Source organism: Vulpes lagopus, chromosome 23 (assembly GCF_018345385.1).
Source record: "Vulpes lagopus strain Blue_001 chromosome 23, ASM1834538v1, whole genome shotgun sequence".
NCBI lineage: Eukaryota > Metazoa > Chordata > Mammalia > Carnivora > Canidae > Vulpes > Vulpes lagopus.
In genome coordinates, this window is record NC_054846.1 from 29,062,783 (window position 1) to 29,081,513 (window position 18,731).

Sequence of the window (18,731 nt, forward strand, 5' to 3'; positions counted from 1 at the left end):
CATAAAGCTGATGAAGATCAAATGAGATAACATGTGTGAAAGCACTTTACAGGCTAAAAAGTGCTTAAAAAGTGCAAATACCACTACCATTACAATTGTTATAAAAGAACTTTTTTTTTAATCTTTAAGAAGTACTACTTTAATAAAAAGGAACAATGGCAAAAGTTTCAGCTATCATGGAACAACTGCCAGTATTTTTATAAAAGGAAAGAGGGAATGGTTCAGTATCTGTATAGCCAAAAAAAATTTAAATATGTCATGGCTGAGAGAAAAGTCAAGCATCTCATGCCAGAAGCCAACAGGGTAATTCCTTGTTCCATTACTAGTAAATGATTTCTTTGGTACGTACTTCTTACGGTTCTCTATAATACAGGCACAAAAGAAATGCATATAGAAGCTGGAGCTTTACAGTGAAATGTGCGGCCAGTGACAAAGAACCAAGAATGAAAAGATCAGGACTATGTAGACTATGATTAAACCACAGAAAAATGTATATGGATCCATATACCTTACCACAGTCCTAGTATCACTGAAGGATGAGGATGGCTCCACCTGGATAGAGATGATATTCTACGTAGGTGACAAGACACTTCATTGACCTTCTCAACATACCTACAAAGATGAAACCCTGAACAGAGAACTTGCCCGTTTGGATTGCTAAAAAAGTAATTTTAGTCAGTCAATACATAATAATACTCAAGCTGGAGAGTGGTATGTTATAATGGAGAGCCTGGGCTTTGAAACAGGAGACCTAAGTTCAAATTCTAACTACCACTTTCTACCTAACCGTTCTTGAACAATTCACTTAATAAGTAATCTTAAACCAAACTATCTGAATCTCAGGTTTTCCAACTGGTAAACTGCACTAAACCTTATAGTGTTTGGATTACCAAATCAAAATGTGAAAGCACTTTGTAAACATCTCTTTACAAATGATAATTTACAAGAATGATAATTATCATCATCTTAAGGTCACAGACCAGCAGAGGATCCTGAAATATGCTTTCTTGTAACTTGATTATTCCTTCTGAGAGCCATGAGAACTTCCTAACTTCGATTTTTTTAGCTATACTATCTGGATTTTGCATTGCTTAGGATGTACAAAGTTGAAGCACTCCCCCTTGAGGGTCAGAGGTCAAACTCCAGATCTATTACAGTAGAGAGTAAGGAAAAAAGGGAAAAAAAGCAAGTCTCCCAGGAAAACAAAGACTCTCAATGGCCACAAATCCAAGTCTTTGGGAAATTCTGTGTTTAGTAGTCTCAGGAGACTAAATTTTACATATGAAGTTGTCAGAAAATGATAAATTAATGATAAATAAATTAGAGGGGAACCACTTTGATTTTGTCCAAACTTTGTAATCACAGACTGTGGGATAAGGAAAAGACGGGCTCCTAACGAAATGGGAGAAGATCTCACTAATAGATATATTCCTTTCCCTATTGAGAGGAATACTTGTCAATGGAGAAAGATAGCAGCAGGAAATTAATAATCTAACAAATAAGGTATTAATAACTACCAGAATATTCTATTCTAAATAGCTAATAGCCTCTTGAAAGAACTATGAAATAATACTAATAAATCCAAATTCAAAGATCCACAATTACTGAAGAAATTCTTGGTGTTTTTTTTTTCTTTTTTCTTTTTTTTAAGGTGACACCAACAAACTTTATTAACACTTAATAAGGCAGGTAGTCTTCCTTCAGAGATTTTATTCTCCTTTCAGAATTTCTATTTAGAATCAATCACTGCCCAAATCAGTAGCAAAACATTCTGATTCATTAGATTCTGTCACTAATAAACCGGAGCTCAGAAAACTGACAAAGAAGTAGAGCAAACACTTACCAACTTGTGAAGTAAGTCATCTTTCTTATTGTACTGAGAAAAAATCCAACTTTTGATGGTTTCAGCCACTTTTAACAGGATGCCTTGCTGAAGGAGATGAATGACATAGTATAGGATTTATTAAACATATCCAAACAGCAGAAAAACTTCAAATAACTTACTTCTAATCAATCAGAATTTTTATTAGAAAAAGGGAGAAAAGAAATCATCTAGGTTATATCGTTTGTCACTGTCTCAGGCTTCTTAATAGTTCCTACATTTACTTGCACATTAGAATCACCTAGAGATTTTAGTTAGAAATATAACTCTTGGGTCCCCAGACTAAAGGTTCAGACTCAATAAGTTTGAAATGAGACCTGAAAGTAGATTTTTTAAAGAACACTCAGAAGTTATCCTGATGCAGTTCATTTACCTTGAATATGTCAAAATGATGACAGTATGTATTTCAAAATGAAAACCAAACGATGCACCCAGTTCTCAAATACCAAGAACATTTCATTCCACAATGCTATCTATGGCAGAAAGATATTTTAACCAATTTTAGAAAAAGTATCTCATACTGAATAAAAGTTATATATTTAGTCAGCCAAAAATTCAATTTACCTTACTGTTAATAGCCATTTCCTGTATATGCTAGTAAATGAAGTTTACGTTTGTTGAGTGATTACTATATCCCTGGTACAGAAAAAGGGTCATAGGAACAAAGATGACTATACCTAACTGCTGTTTTTAAGAACTTAGTATAGAAGACATGGTATAAATAATTACAAACCAATTTAAGGCCTGAGAAAATGTAGGAAAAGAGGTCAAGAGGTGCTAACACTGAAGCTATGCCCTAACAGATGAGCAGGAATTTAACAAAGGAGGAAGGAAAATTCTGGGTAAGAGAACAGGATGAATAAAGGGGACAGCCATGGAAGCACATGTCATGGGCATGGTGGCATAAACTGGGACAGGCTAAGACCCAAAGGAAGAAGGGAATAGTCATGATCACTGAGAAGGGTTTTAAAGGGCTTTGGTCTTACATGCCCTAATAGTTTAGACTTTATCCTGTAGGCTGTGAGAAGCTATCAAAGATTTAAAAAAAAAATATTTTATTTATTTATGCATGAGATACACACAGAGAGGGGCAGAGACACAGGCAGAGGGAGAAGCAGCCTCCATGCAGGGAGCCCGATGTGGGACTCGATCCCAGAACCCCAGGATCACGCCCTGGGCCGAAGGCAGGCGCTAAACCACTGAGCCACCCAGGGATCCCCTATCAAAGATTTTTAAGCAAGGAAATGAAACAATAAAAATCAGCATTTAAGAAAAATAACTGGCTACAGTGCAGAGGCAGCACTGGCAGGAAATGATTGTAGCCAAGAAGCATGATTAGGAGAATATTTAATAGTCCAGCTAAATACTGACAAAGGCCTTAAGTAGGATAGCAAAAAAATGGTAAAGGATAAGGGTTGGATTTTCAAGACATAAGAAGTTCACTTGATATATCATTTAGAGACCAAATTAATGTGGGAGTAATAGGAAATCTTAAGTTAACTGAAAGAGTGGTAATTTGGGAACATGGGAAGAATATTTTGTTTTACATATATGAATCTGTTTCCTGGGGCACAGGCCAGGTGAAAATGTTTAAACAAACATCTAGCTTTCAGTGAAGACAGAGAACACACATAAGTGGTCAATGAGGGCAAGAAAGAGGAGGAGATCACTCAGGAAAAACTGACCAAGCAGGGAAGAGGCCTGATGTTAAAACTTTATGGAAGGAACATTTATGAATAATCACAGGAAAACTAGAAAAAATATACAGAGAATGAATATTCATAGTGAGAATACCAGTAAGAGTACATCATGATAACATTAAAAAGTAAAAGTTAAAAAAGAGTGATTAAGGCTAACAAGTTTTATCATGATCTCATATTATACAAAAAAATTGCTTTCCAAAGAAAATAACTGGTACTTCACTGCTTGAACAGAACTTTGGGGGCAATTCTAAAAATATATCCCTTGAGAAGGAACTAAATAATGCAATAAATCTTTCTAAAATTTAGCTGTCCCAGATAGAAAAACTCCATTTTAGAAAAATATAGCTCATACAGTTGAAATATGTAATATGAAAACTAAAGGAACTTTCTAGATGTGGTAATTTTGAAAACATTCTCTGGGTATTTTTTAATTTCTGAGGACTAGCAAATTTTAAACTCTCATTTTAGTTACTTATAAATTAATAACACTTCTATATGTAAAAATACCTATCATAAATGAAAAGGATTAAATACCTGTAAAGCCCAAGTTTGAACAACAACAAAAAAGGCCAATGCCCATATCCTGCCTAAGACTATCCCATGGTCCATTCTTGTCTTCTGTTGCCAAGTAATCTCAAATCCAAGTTTTAATCTATAAATAACCTATTAGCTATATCCTTTGGTTTTGCTTTCAAAACACTTCCCAGGAACAATCACATTTGAAAGGGGCAGAGAGAAGAAAGAGAAAGAGTTTAAGTCCAGAGGACTAGCAAATTGGTTCTGATCCATGTGAGCTCTAACTCTCTAAATCCTACCCTGGAAGCATCAGTCAAAAAAACATTTCTCTGGTATTTTTTCTACTCTTGCAAATGGCCCCCCAGCCTGGTTACCTCACATTTTAGAGGTTTTTCTAAGAACAGGAGAAAAAAGACTTCCTTCTCTATTACCACAGAGTAAATAACTAATTGAAAACTTTAAAAAGCCTCCTCCCAAAAATAATGATGTCTTATAATAAAACACTGATTAAACTAGAATGTTCAAGAAATGAGGTAATCTGGGATCCCTGGGTGGCGCAGCGGTTTGGCGCAGGGTGCGATCCTGGAGACCCAGGATCGAATCCCACGTCGGGCTCCCGGTGCATGGAGCCTGCTTCTCCCTCTGCCTATGTCTCTGCCTCTCTCTCTCTCTCTGTGTGTGTGTGTGTGTGACTATCGTAAATAAATAAAAAATTAAAAAAAAAAAAAAAGAAATGAGGTAATCTGGTTTATTTTTTCTATTAAATTAGAATTCCTTTTGTTAAAACTGAAATGTACTAGAATATTTTTTAATTTTATTAAGTATGGCTAATAGAACATAAATGAATCTAGTAAATGAATTTTATAGAACATAATTGGAGATTCTTCCCGTATCTCAGCCTTACAATTTTATACATCAACTGAGATATTTATTACATAAAAGGATTCTGTGGAGTTATAAAGGGCATCACAAATTGAGGTAAATATACCCACTCCATCACATATCCTTGCTTACGAAATATGTTATCAATCTGCTTTCTTACAACTTGTGCTCTCTTTTAAAAAATAATACATAAAGAAAGAATTCCAATTAATACAAAAGTCCTAATGGTTGAGTTCTCTTTAAGGTTTTAGTATATTTTTCCGGTTTCCTTCCAAACAACTTCAGTATTTTAAAGAAATGATATATTTTAATCCTCAACCACTTTAATTTCCATTCATTATAGAAATTATTAAGATAGTCCAAAACAGCAAGGAGTTATATTTATCTAAACAGTTTTGTACTGATGAAATAAAAAATAAAGTCTTACCGGTGTTGGGGAAGACATGGAGGTGCTTTTAAGATGTTTTTTTTGTTTGTTTGTTTCTTTGCAAGGATAAGGGCAAAGGCAGTTTAAATAATCAGTGAGGTGAAGAATAAAAGATTAATCATAGGGACGGGACATTGCTTGGCTCAGAGGTTGAGCATCTGCCTTTTGTTCAGGGCGTGATCCCAGGGTCCAGGGATTGAGTCCAGCATTGGGTTCCCTGTGAGAAGCCTGCTTCTCCCTCTGCCTATGATTCTGCCTCTTTCTCTGTGTCTTTCATGAATAAATAAATAAAATCTTTTTAAAAAACCCAGATTAATCATAGAGATTGAACGTGCTTTCTTACCTTTGGCAGGGCTCTTGCAGGAAGCTTTTGTTGTCCCTCTGTCACTGTGCTTTTTTCTGGCTTTGGTGACAGAGGAGAACATATTTCAAAGTCTGTGTGTCCCAGATCCTGTAAGTACTGGTAAAGTGGAGAATTCTGAAAGAGATATATAAAATAAAGCAAACTTCAAGATGGTTACTATGTCAAAAGTTTTAGAGGACAAGTTCAATACCAGACTTCACTATCATGACCAGTATGCCCAAATTCTTTAAAGCTTCATCTATTAAAAAGTGAATTGTCTGTCACAATGCCATCTAACATTTTTTAAACAATTTACAAACAATTCAACAGAGGTACCCAAAAAAGGAAAAACTCTAAACACAGATTTTTCTGAGTGGGTACCAGCAAGAAAAAAATGAATTTAGGAATATAAATAGATTTGTTAAGCAATTTCTTTGCCCAAATATTTGTAGTATTAGAGTAGATGGCTTCAAAATAGCCAAGTCCTTGTTATAGATAGCTCCTAAGAGGGCCTACAGTGAAAAGACGTGATTACTTGAAGCCAAGAATTAAGCAATGATTATATTACATTAATTATAATTTTATCATACCATCAGTCATTAATTCATTCAAGCACAAATATGTATTATCTACCACATGCTCAACACTGTAAATAAACTTAAAACTCCAAGAAGTTACCCAAAATAAGCTGTTTCTTAAATACAACCATATGGCAAACAAGAGACTCTGTGACTAATAAAAGCAGTAGAACATGGTGGTTAAGAACAAAAACTCTGGAGCCAGACTATAGATTCAAATCCTAACTATGCTTCTTACTGGCTATCTTATGATAGTTTATAATCCTGTGTTTCAGCTGTCTCATCCTAAAATAGGAATAATAATAATAATACCTAGTTCATATGGTTCTTATAAGGACTAAATAAATACAAAGCACTTAGAACAGTACCTGGCCCATAGTAATCACTCAATTTATACTTCAACTTTATATAAGCCAGGTGGAAAGGGCACAGGTTTGGAACAGACCAGACCAAACAAAAAAACAAAAGCAAAAAACTTCAATTCCATCAGATACATCAGCAGCTGTTGGATGAAAAAAATCTATGGGACAATTTTCTGGATAAAAATCAAGGTTTAATTTTAACTTTCAGTCTTCTCTAAAGCACAAAGTTGGTGATATGTTTAAAAATAAACCTTGGCTCCATTCAACAAAAATATTTAATACTTTAAAAAAGACCTTATGTTAGGTAATAGAGATACAATAACAACCACCACCAAAACAGCAACACAACTAACATAGTACCATATGGCAAAGGCTTACCTAAGTATTCTACTTGCATCATTTCATTTAAGGTTCACAACAAATTCTAAAAAGTATGATGATCATTACTATCATTATTATTGCTAATTTCCATTGCATAGAAGATGAAACAGATTCACTGAGATACAGAAAGCAGGATAGGTCTGACTCCAAAGCCAACACTCTGTAATATTATACTACACCATCTAAAATAACAAATAGTTCCTCCTGCATCTACAGAGGAAGACAGGGAAACTTCCTTATGGTTTAGCATAGAAACATCAAGCAAATCAATAATTACAGGATTGTATCAGATGCTATGGAAACAAAGGGGAGGCAGCTAAATTTAGAGTGATATTTCTAGGGACTATATCCCTGAGTTTGGGAAAATGAGGAATGGTGGGAATTTGCTTGTACTGGTAGCAATTTGCTGGGTATCAATTCCAGAAAATAAAAGACAAGTAAAACGCCTCCTTTTTAAAGTGATGTTTAATGCTCTTTTGAGAAAAATATGCAAAAAATGATAAAAGAAGGATTATGTTTCTTATCTCTCTACCAGAAAAATCTCTGGTAGCATAAATGGTTAATCTTTGTATCACCCATAATGTATCTTCAAATATTGCCTTGAATTACTCAAGCATTTCTAAAATGAGTTGTGAACTCCACCCTGCTGTCTCCAGAGTGGCAAAAGCAAAAGAATGCTTGTTCGGTTGGGCTGACCTTTTGAAAAGTTTACATACTTAGAAAAAATAAAAATAAAAAAACAAAACTTGTTTTTAAGGCAGTAGAACCCTTTCTTCAAGTGAACTCCCATGGGGAAGAACAATAAATAAGATGGATCAAAGTGGAGTTACTCTAATTCTAGGGTTGCCAAAGTTTTTCTGTAAAAGGCCACACAGTAAATATTTCACACTTTACAGGCTATATGGTCTCTATTGTAACTAATCAATCCTGCTGCTGTAGTGTAAAAATAGCCACAACAATACATAAACCAATGAGTGTAATTATGCTCCAATAAAACTTTATTTATGGAAATACTGAACTTATAATTTCCATGTGTCACAAAATACCATTCTTTTGATATTTTCCCAAACTACTTAAAAATGTAAAGTCCACTCTTTATTCACCAGTAGCAGAAAAATAGGTGGGGAACGGAGAACAAATCTGACCCAACAGCTAGTTTGCTGACTTCTGTTCTAACTAAATGCTCAGTAGTTATCTTGAGGCATACTCTTGATTGCCACTTGTTCTCTGGCAGGAGGCTTGGGGGGTATAGGGATGGGGCCAAACTTTTCATTCAAATTCTAATACCTTTCTTGCTACACACTTAGCTGATGCTGTGTCAGCACTGAACCCAAAGTCCCTTTCTTTTCCAGGTTATGTCACAGCTCACAAAATAACAAAACTGGATTACTTGTAACACAGTTCTACAAGGTTAAACAGAAGAGAAACAATGAATACTGTGTTCCGTGTGTGTGTGTGTGTGTGTGTGTGTGTGTGTGTGTGTACACAGATACTGCACATCCACTACGAGCATACATATGCATATTCAGTTGGGAACACCATAAACTGAACACCTGCTATAACACACTTTGCAAAAACAGCAGCATTAATCATTTACCTTGACTAATACCAATAATGTCCAACTGTATAATTCTGTTAGTACCTTATTCTGCCTTTTCTACAAATGTGAAATATTTCATTACCTTTTTGGTTGGTTTCACAACGTTCTTGTCAAAGGTGTGAGATACATCTATTTGAGCCTATGCAACAATGAATGATGCTTTAGTAGTTCTGGTTTCTTCCCCATCTCTAGTGATAGAATTCATCACTTTCACCCTAGAAAGCACTGTTTTACATTTGTGGAAAATTCGGGCTTGCCAAGGCTATCACTGTGCTTTGTTTCATGGCTTTATATAACTAAGTATTTGACAAATTTCAGAGTAGATAATCTTTGGAGACTAGGGATGAAAGTATTGCAGGTCCAGGGCAGCCGGGGTGGCTCGGCGGTTTGGCGCTGCCTTCAGCCCAGGGCCTGATCCTGGAGACCCGGGGTTGAGTCCCATGTCGGGCTCCCTGCATGGAGCCTGCTTCTCTCTCTGCTTGTGTCTCTGCCTCTCTCTCTCTGTGTGTCTCTCATGAATAAATAAATAAAATCTTTAAAAAAAAAAAAGAAAGTATTGCAGGTCCAACAGAATGTAACTCCAATCACTAGTGTATTTCGTATTTGCACTTTCCTCTTTTGGACTGCTACTACAAATCATACCACTTTCTAACACATATAAACTCAGACTGTATGAACTCTAAAGCTCTTATTCATTACGTTTATGATAGTATTCTGAGTTGTAGCATTTATTTTACTGTTTTATTTCTATTTTTATGCTTCAATCACTTTTGCGCCAAAATAAAATTTAAAATTTAGTCAATGATAACAATAACACATAAATGAAAAACAAAGATCCTGTGGTTAATGAACTGAACATGAGCCAAGATGAAACTGACCAAAGCAGACCTTGTAGCACATGAGCAATTTTTAAGAAGGCAAAGGGATTTTGGTAACATTATTATTTTATTAATCTCAAAAAATGTTTGGGGGCTAAAATTACACTTTTTCTCTGAAATTGCCAAATAACCTGTGTACTCTTTGGCAGATCTCAGAAAACCACATCATGACTAGTGGTTCGCAGATTTTTTTGGTCTCAAAACCTGTTTAAGGACTTAAAAATTATTGAGAGCTCCAAAGAGTTTTTGTGAATGTCTAACAACATTTATCATATTGGAAATGAAACTAAAATTAAAATGTTTATTAACTTAAAAATAACAATAAACTCATTACAATATTAATGTAAGTAATACAATTTTAATGAAAAAAAATCCAAAATGAAAAAAATGTATTGACCAAAGTGGACTGGTTTTACTTTTTTTGCAAATCTTATTATCTGGCTTAACAGGAGATAGCTGGATTCTTATACGCTTCTTCATTCAATGTGTTGCAATTTATTGTTCTGGATGAAGTAAGTATATAAAGAAAATCAAGCCTTAAACAGGTAAGCAGTTGAAGGAGCCGGGGTAGCTCAGTTGGTTAAGCATCTGACTCTTGATATCAGCTCAGGTCTTGATCTCAGGGTGGTGAGTTTAAGCCCCATATTGGGCTTTAAGCCCAGCATGGAGCCAACTTAAAACAAACAAGTAAATAAATATTGTTGGAAAAGGAGTATTTTAATAGTCTTTTCTGATAACTGCATTAACAAAAATAGCTATAACAAAACTCAAGTGATAGTTTTGAAAAAGTTAATTTTAATGTGGAACGTGAAACCATATTGATGAGCTTTTCATACACTGTACATGAATGAGAGTAAAAAAACAAACGTGTTGTATTAAAACGTGATTGCCCAAAATAAAATAATGTATTTCTTCTTTTCAGCAAGATGAAGCTTCACATTACAAGAGCCCTAACCACTGTATTTACAGATTTGGGGTTATTAGGTTTATAAACAAACTGAAATCTCTGCGTCTCATATAGTGAATATTATTCTAGGCTGATGGTTAGCCTCAGAAAGAGAATATTTTTTGGAGGGTAAGGCAGAGTAGGTGATGATAGGTAATTTTCTATTATAACTTTTTTCCTTGGTTCAAGCAAAATAGAACCACAAATGTTTCAGTTAAGTTGTTTTCTTGAAGAGAAATTATTAGCACTGGACTCAAACTATAATTCTGTAGTATTGGAGAATGTTATTGTTGCCAAAAGAAATATGAGAAACCTCAGACACAGCATGTGGGAGCTTCTCCTCAGGAAATCCTTGTGGTTCACTATTCCTGTAAATTTTAGCTGACAGAAAACACACATCACAGAACCAGAAAGAATTTTGCTAAATGAAAGACGGCCAAGAGTCTTTGGTTGTGCTGAGATTTTTCTGATGGCTGAAACATATTTTTGTAAGAAAAATAAACAAAACTAGACAAGGAAACCCCAACATTTTTGCTGAACAAGCACTTCAAGAAAATGACTCAGTTAAATCCGAGACTACCTGCATATCATGCCCACCTACCCATTAAAGATATCAGATCCCATTTAATGCAGTTTGCTTTCAGCCTGATTTGTGGTGCATTCTATAGAAGTGCCAGTGCCATTATTGCTGGCTTGCATTTAAAAAGGAAGATAAATTGGTGCTGAAATTGAGATGATGGGTAAATACTTTCATTATTATGTTCTCTTGTAAATTTATTTATGTATTTATTTATTTATTTTTGAGAGAGAGCTAGCGAGCGTGAGCGGTGCACATGTGCTGGTGGCAGGGGTGGGGGGGAAAGAGAATCTTCAGCAGACTCCACACATACTCCATGTTAGCGCAGAGCCTAACATGGGGCTGAATCCAGAACTCTGAGATCATAACCTAAACCAAAATCAAGAGTTGGACACTTAACTAACTGAGCCACGCAGGTGCCCCTCTTCTAAACTGCTTTAAACCCTTATAGAGAGAATAAATTGTAACCTTCCAGGTTCTAGGCCAGAGAGGGAATAGGCAACATACCAACATGGCAGCATTAGGCAACTCGTTCAATAATAAATACTAACTGAACATCTATGTGCCAGGCACAAGGAAGAAAACAGAACAAAACAGGTGAGGTCCTTGCTAAAAAGTTTCATTATATGATGCTTCTGATAGGATCATTGCTTTTAACTATCAAGGAAAATAGTGAGTATTCTGATACTTTCCAGGTTGGCTGCTATGTTTCAGGAAAATCCTCTCTTGGTCCCAGTTTCCTTAAGTACAAAATAAGGATTCTTTGGGTTTCTTAAACTTGTTCAAGTGGTGAAACGAAACTCATGATGTTCCCTGAGAAACAAAATAAAAAAGTGATATGCTAAAAAATTCTAATTTTGTGCTAAATCAAATGCCATCTTATCCTACACAATCAGCCAGTGCCAGAATACAGAAATTCTACATATCAAATTACCCAGTTTCCTCAACAAATGAGCAATATAATAAAGGTGGAAGAAGTAGAGAAAACTGCTATAAAGGCCAATGGGGCATATCGTCCAAATGTAATGTATGGGTTTTGTTTAGATCCTGGTTTGAAATGCAGACTAGATATTAAGTGATACTATAATCAAACTAACCTGATCCTTGGTGAGTCACAGAAACTACACCAGGTGAGTTGTCACACAAAGGAACTTTATTTGCAGCATATAAGTAGAACATGAGGAGTAACTTCCAAAGCCTGACTCCCTGAGCAAGGGTGAACGGGTTTCTTTTATTTAGGATTAGAATGAATAGGGGTGCCTGGGTGGCTCATGGTTGAGTGTCCACCTTTGGGTCAGGGCTCAGGTCGTGATCCTGGAATCCTGGGATCGGGTCCCGCACTGGGCTCCTCACAGGGTGCCTGTTTCTCCCCCTGCCTATGTCTCTGCCTCTTTTGCTCATGAATAAATAAAATCTTTTTTTAAATTATTTTTTTTTAAAAAGGATTAGAACGAATATTTACATAAGGGTGCCTTGTCACCACTAGATCAACATATAGGGTGGCATATGTGTCTTAAGGAAATATACCTATATATATGGTATGTTCTGTAAATGAGGCTTGTGCTCCGTCTTGGGTAGAGGTTTTGATATTATAATGAGGAAAAGGTAACTGTTCATCACTCTATGGGTCACTTCATCCATGGTCCAACTGTGTAGACATGAGTTGGGGGTTAAATTCAAACTGGTCTGGGTGTCCTGGTCCTGGGCTGGCTGGAATTGTTTATCTAGGCAGACCTTATTGCTTGAGTGGTAGTTTCAGTTTATATCATGGGATGCTATGCCCCTCAGGTCTTTTGCCTGACTTAAGAGATAAGCTGGAAAAAAAGAACTTAAGGAAGAATGTGGGACAAAAGTCTGTGGGTACAAGCAGGTAGTAATAAAGGTCAGGTCTTAGGGTCTAGCTGGTGACAATATAAGGGAATCAATATTAATTTTATTAAATAATTACACTGGAGTTAGAATAAAAAAAAAGGACAGAGTGTATTTATCTCTAAGAGATGCATACTAAAGCACTTACAGGTGAAATTAGGTAATGTCTGGGGTCTGCTTTGAAATACTCCAAGAAAAAAGGTGGGGACAGGAGAGGAACAGATGAGGTAGCTTGGCAAAATGTTTACACTTGCTCAAGCTAAAGCCAGGTGATGAGTACTTGGAGCTTTTACCATATTATTCTTTCCTTTTTAATATATAATATGTGCATGTATACATATGTATAATTTTAAAAGTCCATTGTAAATTTTTAAAAAATCAGATGCCAGTTAAAAGATTTGCATGCTGAAAACTATACAACACTTATGAAAGAAATTGAAGAAACAAAAAGAAATGGAAAAACAGTCCAAGCTCATGGATTGGAGGAACAAATATTATTAACATGTCTATACTACCCAAAGCATTCTATGCATTCAATACAATTCTGATCAAAATAATCAGCATTTTTCACAGAACTAGAACAGTCCTAAAATTTGTATGGTACCAGAAAAGACCCCAAAGAGCCAAAGTAATGATGGAAAAGAAAAGCAAAGTGAGAGGCATCACAACCCCAGACTTCAAGCTATATTACAAAGCTGTAATTATCCAGACAGTAAGATATTGGCACAAAGACAGACACATAGATCAATGGAATAGAACAGAGAACTCAGAAATGGACCCACAACTCTATGGTCAACTAATCTTCAACAAAGCAGGAAAAGAATAGCCAATGGAAAAAAGGCAGTCTCTTCAACACACAGTATTGGGAAAACTGGACAGCAACATGCAGAAAAATGAAATGGGGTCATTTTCTTACACCATACACAAATATAAGTTCAAGATGGATGAAAGACCTAAATGTGAGACAGGACACCATCAAAATCCTAGAGGAGAACACAGGCAGTAATGTCTTTGACCTTGGAGATAGAAACTTCTTACTGTTTCCCTTCCTGAGGCAAGGGAAACAAAAGCAAAAATGAACTATTGAGACTCAACAAGATAAAAAGGTTCTGCATAGTGTAGAAAACAATCAACAAAACTAAAAGGCAACCAACAGAATGGAAGAAGATATTTGCAAATGACATATCAGATAAAGGGTTAGTATCCAGAATCTCTAAAGAACTCACCAAACTCAACACTCAAAAATAAATAATCCAGTTAAGAAATAGGCAGAAGACATGAACAAATATTTCTCTAAAGAAGACACAAATGGCTAACAGACAAATGAAAAAAGCTGAACATCACTCATCATCAGGGAAATACAAATCAAAACCAAGAAATATCACCTCACATAGGTCAGAATGGTTAAAATAACAACTCAGGAAACAATAAATATTAGCAAGGATGCAGAGAAAGGGGAATGCTTTTGCACTGTTGGTGGGAATGCAAACTGTACAGCCACTCAGGAACACAGCATGGAGGTTTCTCAAAAAGTTAATAGTAACTACCCTATGACTCAGCAATTGCAGTACTAGGTATTTCTCCAAAGGATACAAAAATGTTGATTTGAAGGGGCATATGAACTCCAATGTTTATAGCAGTGCTATCAACATAGCCAAATTATGGAAAGAACCCAAATGTTCACTGACTGGTGAATGCATAAACCACATCGTGTGTGTGTGTGTGTGTGTGTGTGTGTGTGTGTGTATGAGTATTAGTCAACAAAAAGAATGAAATCTTGTCATTTGCAACGACATGGATAGAACTAGAAGGTATAATGCTAAGAAGAATAAGTCAGAGAAAGACAAATACCATAAGATTTTGCTCATATGTGGAATTTAAGAAACAAAACAGATGAACACAGGTGAAGGGAAGGAAAAATAAAATAAGAAAAAAACAGGGAGGGAGGCAAACCGTAAGTGACTTTTAATTATAGAGAACAAACTGAAGGTTGCTGGAGAAGAGGTAGATGGGCTAAATGGGTGACGGGCATTAAGGAGGGCATTTGTGATGAGCATTGGGTAATGTTATATGTAAGTGATGAATCACTAAAGTTTACTCATGAAACTAATACTATGCTATATGTTAACTAACTTGAATTTAAAAAAATACATAGGGGCACCCCTGGTGGTGCAGCGGTTTAGCGCTGCCTGCAGCCCAGGGTGTGATCCCGGAGACCTGGGATCGAGTCCCATTTCGGGCTCCCTGCAGGGAGCCTGCTTCTCCTCCCTGTGTCTCTGCCTCTCTCTCCGTGTGTCTCTCATGAATAAAAAAATAAAATCTTAAAAAAAATAAATAAAAATACGTAAATAATCAGATGTCAGGTTTTCCTAGAGTCTGGTATAAAAGATTTAAGAAAATAATATGGCAGAAAAATGTAAAACTGAGAAAACTCAACTTATTATTTTAATCTGGGGAAAAGATAAGCTTATTAAATTTTAGAACAGAACATTCATATCTTTCCAAACTTCCATAATTGTAGAAGAAATTGTAATATCTATTGAAAGAGAATATAATAGCAAATGTTAATTTAGTTATATCTTTATTTTTTTTTAAAGATTTTATTTATTTATTCACGAGACACACACACACACACACAGAGAGAGAGAGAGAGAGAGAGAGAGAGGCAGAGACACAAGCAGAGGGAGAAGCAGGCTCCATGCAGGGAGCCCAACGCGGGACTCGATCCCAGGTCTCCAGGATCAGGCCCTGGGCTGAAAGTGGCGCCAAACCACAGAGCTACCCGGGCTGCCCTAGTTTTATCTTTAAATAAATTTGTAAGTTAATCACACCAGCACCAACTAACATACTGTAACGTATACACATGATTCTTTATGTATTTATACTGTTTGGCAGATATTTGGATTTGCACATTTTCTGCAACAATGCTCAGGTCACTCCATACTACTACCAAGGATAACAAATGTCAAACGTATTCTCTAGCAATAAGCTTTCAAGTTACCAGTCTTAGTGGAGGTAAAAATAAATGACTAATTACCAATTAGTCAAATAATTGACTAATAGTCAATGCCAACTATTCATATTTACTTTCCACAAGCTAATGGAAAGTTTTTGGAATAAGCAAGTCTCAATTATGGGATTTTTGGAGTCATGTTTCAAAAATAGCATTAAGCAAGACAATTAAAAACAAAAACCAAGGGGATCCCTGGGTGGCGCAGCGGTTTGGCGCCTGCCTTTGGCCCAGGGCGCGATCCTGGAGACCCGGGATCGAATCCCACATCGGGCTCCTGGTGCATGGAGCCTGCTTCTCCCTCTGCCTATGTCTCTGCCTCTCTCTCTCTCTCTCTGTGTGTGTGACTATCATAAATAAATAAAAATTAAAAAAAAAAATTCTTATAAAAAAAAAACAAACCCAAAAACCAAAGATTATGTTCCTATAGAGCAGTAGTCCTCGAAGTAGATTTTGCACCCATCCTCCAACTCCAACGTCTGGAGACATTTTGGGCTGTTACAACGGGGGAGGGAAAGAATGTTACTGGCATATAGTAAGCATGTAATATCCTACAATGAATAAGAGAAGGCCCACAAAGAGATTTTCAGCTCAAACTGTCAATAGTGCTGAGGTTGAGAAACCTGTTTTTAGAGCATAAGGAATCAGACTGAAAAAAATTCACACAAAAAAAGGAACCCAGCAGCTCTTTTCTTTACTTCTTATTTTGGGAGAATGATAGATTAAAAAAGCAGAAACCAAAATGGAAAATTAGTTATTTTTCCATGACTTGCAGTCTAAAACTCAACAGGCATTCTAAGAGTGAAATGAGTTATCCTCAAAATAACTGCATCCAAGTTTATGCACTAAAATTTTAGCCAGCCATCAAGAAAAGAGTGATTTCCTTTGGTTACTGGCACATATCTGTCAATGCTAGAGGCTCAAAGCTAATCACCTAAGTTAAGCTAAGAAATAGCCCATAGAACCTTAGATGCTCTTTTCACACTAACTCTGATGTACCCTATGGATTCTCTCCTCTTTCCCAGAAGGACGGTCTGCAGAGCTGTACACTCTTAGAAAAGCATTTTATGTAGCCTATAGTAACTATTGGCCAAATTCGGACACTGGTTTCCGCTCTGTCTTCCAGATGCCACTGACTGAGTGCTAACAGCATTCCACTGGAAAAATCATTTAGCTAGAAAAGGGGAAACAAATGGCAATCATCATTTGTTCATGTATACTAATCAAATATTTAATGAACACCTACTATATACCTGGCACTAAATTACAGAAATTTTCTGCCATTAACTTCTTTCTGGGAATAGTCAAGAAAAAGTTAACATTTTTTTAGCTATAAAAGGAAATTAAGTTCAACTGCTCAACTCAGGTTTTTTTTTTTTAAGTTTTGCTAATTTATTTTATTTAAAAAATTTTTTTTATAAATTTATTTTTTATTGGTGTTCAATTTGCCAACATATAGAATAACACCCAGTGCTCATCCCATCAAGTGTTTGCTAATTTTTTTTAAAGATTTGAGAGAGAGAGAGAGAGAGAGAGAGACAACGAGCGAGCGCACAAGCAGCGGGGAGAGGGAGAAGCTGACTCCCCACTGAGCCGACAGCTCCAACATGGGGCTCAATTTCAGAACCCTGGGATCATGACCCGAGCTGAAGGCAGACACCTACCCGACTGAGATACCCAGGCACCCTCGTTTTGCTATCTTTAAAATAAAAAATTTGAATAACACAAAAAAGATATAAAATGAGAAATACCTTTATCCTACCCTTCATCTCTATTTCCTCTCCTAAATGTAATCAACATTCTTTGTGAATACATTCTCTCCAGATCTAGTACCAATTTATGCTTGAAAGGCTGGCAATGGAGGGTGCCAAGATGAATCCTACCTAGATTTCTGGTTTGGACAATTAGGTGATGCCATTTACTCGAATATAAAATAGTGGCAGAACAAGTTTGAAGGGGGAGCCTGTGAGATACTTAATGATGAATAATTTAGGTCTAAAATATCTGGAGATCAGATAATTTGAATGCATGGATCTGAACTTTTAGCAAATAGGTATGGTGGCAAATCCCCATCGTAATGTACAGATACAGAAACATATTGAGGTGATGAGATCAGCTAGAGATAATACAGAGCATGAGAAGATAAGAGGGTCCTAAGAGAGGCCAATATTTTAGAAAAGAATAGGTCCAAAGCTGGAAAATAGTAAGAGTGATGATAGTAAAGATAGTTAGCATTTCTTGAGTGGCTTATATGGTAGGCATTAAGTTAAAGATGTTTTATAATACTATATTTACTCCTAACAACAAACTTCTAAGGACAAATTTTTACTACTCCTCCAAGTTTAAAAGGAAATTAGGGCATATGGAAATTAAATAACTTGTCTAAGATCACCCAGCAGGAATGTAAAGGTAGCTGGTGTTGAGTTCAAAGCCTACACCCCTAATAACAAAATTCTCTTTGAGGAAAAAGGTAACTAGAAAGAGGAACCAAGTCTTCTATCATTTGTCCTTTTTTTTTTTTTTTTAAAATTATAAGCTCCACGCCTAACATGGGGCTTGAACTCACCACCCTGAAATCAAGAGTCATATACATGCTCCATCAACTGAGCCAGCTAGACACTTATTGTTTTAAACTAAACTAAACTAAACTAAACTAAACTAAACTAAACTAAACCAAAACTTATTGTTTTAAAATATAAGTTTTAACACTCAGGTATGGTAAGGCCAACAGATCAGGAGATGACTGCCACTGAAAAGCCAGTTATATTCACAGGTCT

General features: G+C 36.0%; 1 protein-coding gene across 4 annotated transcripts in view; it reads right to left on the reverse strand.

Annotated features, from left to right (window-relative positions):
• Positions 1 to 18,731, reverse strand: part of VEZT (vezatin, adherens junctions transmembrane protein) — a 74,386-nt gene that overhangs the window by 41,239 nt on the left and 14,416 nt on the right. For 3 of the 4 annotated variants that reach the window (XM_041738323.1, XM_041738322.1, XM_041738324.1), the window contains exons 2-3: positions 5,754 to 5,888; positions 1,844 to 1,930 (exon numbers count right to left, since the gene is read on the reverse strand). In XM_041738323.1, the coding sequence (XP_041594257.1) occupies positions 1,844 to 1,930; positions 5,754 to 5,888 (222 nt within the window). Of the gene's footprint in view, positions 1 to 1,843; positions 1,931 to 5,753; positions 5,889 to 18,731 lie in introns of those variants that run through there. The other variant, XM_041738325.1, reaches the window with a different exon arrangement.